Source organism: Hordeum vulgare, unplaced genomic scaffold, assembly GCF_904849725.1.
Source record: "Hordeum vulgare subsp. vulgare unplaced genomic scaffold, MorexV3_pseudomolecules_assembly, whole genome shotgun sequence".
NCBI classification, from domain to species: domain Eukaryota; kingdom Viridiplantae; phylum Streptophyta; class Magnoliopsida; order Poales; family Poaceae; genus Hordeum; species Hordeum vulgare.
In genome coordinates, this window is record NW_025422528.1 from 135,001 (window position 1) to 139,628 (window position 4,628).

The 4,628-nt window shown below is 30.5% G+C and overlaps 1 protein-coding gene across 1 annotated transcript in view; it reads right to left on the reverse strand.

Annotated features, from left to right (window-relative positions):
• Nucleotides 1-1,680, reverse strand: part of LOC123419047 (NAD(P)H-quinone oxidoreductase subunit 5, chloroplastic) — a gene marked incomplete at its 5' end in the record, with an annotated part of 4,349 nt that extends 2,669 nt beyond the window's left edge. The window contains 1 exon segment of the mRNA XM_045107116.1: nucleotides 1-1,680. This exon segment is cut by the window's left edge and continues 2,669 nt beyond it. Coding sequence (XP_044963051.1) covers nucleotides 658-1,680 — 1,023 coding nt within the window.
• Between the last annotated feature and the right edge of the window lie 2,948 nt (nucleotides 1,681-4,628).

Consider the following 4,628-nt stretch of genomic DNA (forward strand, 5'->3'; position numbering starts at 1 on the left):
TGGTTAAAGAAGAAAAAGAAGAAAACAGGGGTTCTGTTGAATTTCAAGTATTCAGTTTCACCAATAAGATACGGAGACTTGCTTCACATTTGGAATTACACAAAAAAGATTTTTCATCGGAAAGAGGTCTACGAAGACTTTTGGGAAAACGTCGACGTTTGCTGGCTTATTTGGCAAAGAAAAATAGAGTACGTTATAAGAAATTAATCGGTCAGTTGAATATTCGGGAGCAGTAATTTAATCCTTCAAATTTTTTTCTTGTTTTATTATTTTTTTAGTAGTCTTTATAGTAGTCTTAGATTTTTCATTTTGATGAGCCTCACTTTGAGGAATTCATGGAATAATCCATTTTCATGGAATAATGAATTAAGGAAGAAAGGATATGAGTCTACCGCTTACAAAAAAAGATCTCATGATAGTCAATATGGGCCCTCAACACCCATCAATGCATGGTGTTCTTCGACTGATCGTTACTCTTGATGGTGAGGATGTTATTGATTGTGAACCCATATTAGGGTATTTACACAGAGGAATGGAAAAAATCGCGGAAAACCGAACGATTATACAATACTTACCTTATGTAACAAGGTGGGATTATAGAGAGATTGTAGAAAGGGGTAGGATAGTTATTTTTGCAAGAGACTTGAATTCCTTAACTTAAGAAAGAAAAAAGAATAAAAACACAGATACATAACATAAAAAAAAGAATAAATAAGACGAGATTCGACCTCCCCCTACATATTTAATTTCTTCTCCTATACAAAAACTAGCAAGACCCACTCCATTGGTAATTCCATCAATAACACCCTTATCAAAAAACTCCGTTAGTTCGGTTAACCCTCTTATACCGAGGGTAAAGACCCTAGTATAGAAAATATCTATATAACCACGATTATATGACCAACTGTATATATTTTTTTTTACTTGATCCAAAAATTCTTTTTTAGGATTTCTTTTTACAAAAGAGTTTATTAAATCCAAATTCTGAAAAAAAGAATAAGCAGATCCATAGAAGATATATGCTATGAATAAACCAAAGATAGCTAGAGTTACAGAAGAAATTGCATTAGTAATAAATTCATATGAATTTACAAAAGAATTAGAACTTTCCTGGGTAAAGTTTTTTGAGGGAGTTAACCACTTTGATAATATGGTTAACTCTGCTATTCCATTATCCATTCCTCCATTATCAAAAGAGATTCCTATGAATCCAATGAACAAAGTGAAAAGTAGTAATATAAGAAGAGGAAATAACATAGTATTTCCCGTTTCATGCGGATAGGCAAAAGTGTTTTTAGCCCCAAAAGACGTAGTAAAGGATCCTATCCTATTTCTTGTATTACCTTGAATTTTGGGTATATTTTGTGAAAAAAAAGAAACTCCACTCTTCGTTGTTGATAAAACGAAATCCCTATTCACTCCTTTGGGTATCCTTTTTCCCCATAAGGATATTGAATACAAGGAACTCTCTTTAGTGCTACTGTAATTTTGAAAATGAACACGCAAATACCCACCAAATGTAAGTAAATATATCCGAAACATATAAAAGGCAGTTAATCCTGCAGTAAAGGAAGCTATTATTCCAAAAAAGGGCGAATACAACCAACTATTACTAAGGATTTCATCTTTGGACCAGAAGCAAGCAAGAGGTGGAATACCACAAAGAGAAAGTGTACCCCATAAAAAAGTAGTTCTTGTGATTGGAATGTATTTTCTTAAACCGCCCATAAGAACCATATTTTGACTTTTATCTGGTGAATACCCAACAAGAGGTTCCATTGAATGAATAACGGATCCAGATCCCAAGAACAATAAAGCTTTTGAATAAGCATGAGTGATCAAATGGAATAAAGCAGCTTGATAAGAACCTATACCTAGAGCTAACATCATATAACCCAATTGAGACATTGTAGAATAGGCTAAGCTTCTTTTAATATCTCTCTGAGCAAGAGCTAAAGTAGCTCCTAAGAATAGTGTTATTGTACCTACTAAAGAAATAAAACTCATTATCAAAGGTAAAGATATGAAAAGAGGAAGAAGTCGAGCTAGAAGAAAAATTCCCGCAGCAACCATAGTTGCTGCGTGTATAAGAGCCGAAATAGGAGTGGGTCCTTCCATAGCATCGGGTAACCATACGTGAAGAGGGAATTGTGCGGATTTCGCAACTGCACCAAGGAATAATAAAAAAGCACACAAAGTAGTAAGTAAAGAGTTAATTCCATTATTAGGAATCCAGTTATTAGCGATTTGGAACAAATCCCTAAACTCTAAACTACCTGTTATCCAAAAAAAACCTAAAATTCCTAATAATAGACCAAAATCCCCTACACGATTAGTTACAAAAGCTTTTTGACAAGCACTCGCTGCGATTGGTCGTGTAAACCAAAAGCCTATCAATAAATAAGAACACATTCCCACGAGTTCCCAAAAAAAATAAATTTGTATCAAATTGGAGCTAGTAACCAATCCCAACATAGAAGTATTGAAAAAACTTATATAAACAAAAAATCTCAAATATCCTTCATCGTGAGACATATAACCATCACTATAAATAAGAACCAGGATTCCTACAGTAGTAATTAGTATTAACATAATAGAAGTAAGTGGGTCAATCAAGTATCCAAATTCTAAAGAAAAATCATTATTGACGGTCCAAGACCATAGATATTGATAGATAGAACTTCCATTTATTTGTTGAATAGACAGTTGAACTGAGAATACCATAGCTATACTTAAGAGTAAAACACTAGGAAAAGCCCATATGCGACGAAGATTTTTTGTTGCTGTCGGAATAAGAATAAGGCCAAATCCCATTGACATAATAACTGGAAGTGGGAGAAGAGGGATTACCCATGCATATTGATATGTATGTTCCATAAGAAAAGAAATTGCGATTTTTACTTCAATTTTTCTATAAAATTGTTTCCGATTCACCAAACCAACTCTTATCTCTTTCTGAAAGAATAAATAAAAAGAATAAGAAAAAATACTGGAATTCTTCATTTTTTAAAAATTTATCTCATTGAAATAATAAAAAATGAAGAATGGGTTTAGTTGGTTAAATTCAAAAAGTTAATCAAATAACTTCGTTACCTAGTTATTATCTAAATAAAGATATTTACAAAAAAAAAAAAAGGAATCGTTTTACTTTTTACTTTCTATTCATTTTTATATTTCTTTAAAACAAAGATGAAACAGCTCTCTTGTTCCATAACTGATTGAGTGAATTCCAATGAAAATCTATGTTTATAAGAAATTATCGAATAGTCCTTATGACTATAAATTACCTAAGTTTTAGAATGTCTTGTTTAAGAGACTCAGTATTTTTTGTTTTGATTAGAATTCCTTTCCTTTATGGAATACAATACAATATCATTCTGAGCTTAATTAACTATTTGAATTTTCCCTTCTTTTTATCCCCCCGGGGGATAGGCTTCCATACCATATATCTATATATGGAGTATACTTGATATATAAATAGATATAAATGGGAAACCCTTCTATATATTCTATATTATTAAAACAAAGTATAAAATATATACAGAAAAAATGTTTAAAAATTCTTGTCTTATCCGCATTAGACAAAATGAAGTAAAAAATAATTCACAATTTCAGTATCTTTCAGTATCTAAGTATAAATACTAATAAAAACAAGAAAGAAGGATTGATTTGCAGCAATAGATGTCTTTCACATACAACTAGAAAAAAGTAATTTCCTTTTTGAATGGCAGTTCCAAAAAAACGTACTTCAATGTCAAAAAAGCGTATTCGTAAAAATATTTGGAAGAAAAAGACTTATTTTTCCATAGTACAATCTTATTCTTTAGTAAAATCAAGATCATTTTCCAGTGGTAATGAGCATCCAAAACCAAAGGGTTTTTCTGGGCAACAAACAAACAAATAATAAGATTTTGGAATAATATGAATTGATTTTTCAAAAAAGAATTCCAATTATTTAATAATTTGGATTCTTCTTTGAATGTACTTTTATGTGTCGAATTACTTCGGTACAATATTCTTATAACAAACCCCTCTTATATATACAATAAAAAAAAGTTTTGTTTGGTATACTGTGTGCTAAGTATTCTTTTCCTATCAATGAACTTTTCATAATTTTCATAATAGAATGCTCATATTTTATTATGAAAATTATGAAAAGTGGAGTATTCTTACAATAGGACTTACAACTTCCACCTATCTTATCCAAAATCATAAGGTTAGTAAATCTTATTAATAAGAGCATAAAGACTTTCATTCTAGAAATTTTTCAAAAATCCAAAAAGCCTTTTCTATTTATCCATTTTAATTTCATCATTAAATAGAAACCCTTTTGGATTTTTTTCATTGTATTGAAAGAATTTTCAAAATTTAAACGATAAATTAATTAGAAAAAATTAGTTCTATATCTATAATTGCAAGTTAGAAAAAAGAAGTTCCAACTCTTTCAACCAGTGTTTCTATTGGGCAAAGCAAGAGTTTATTGTAAAAAAAAAATGGAAACGATACTACCAAACGAAGTCCATTTTAATGAAAACTCTAATGTTCCTAAATTTTATGGACTTTCCCAATATCGACGATTCCCGAGATAATAGCTATTATTCTTTTAAGTTACCTATTATTTGAAGTTA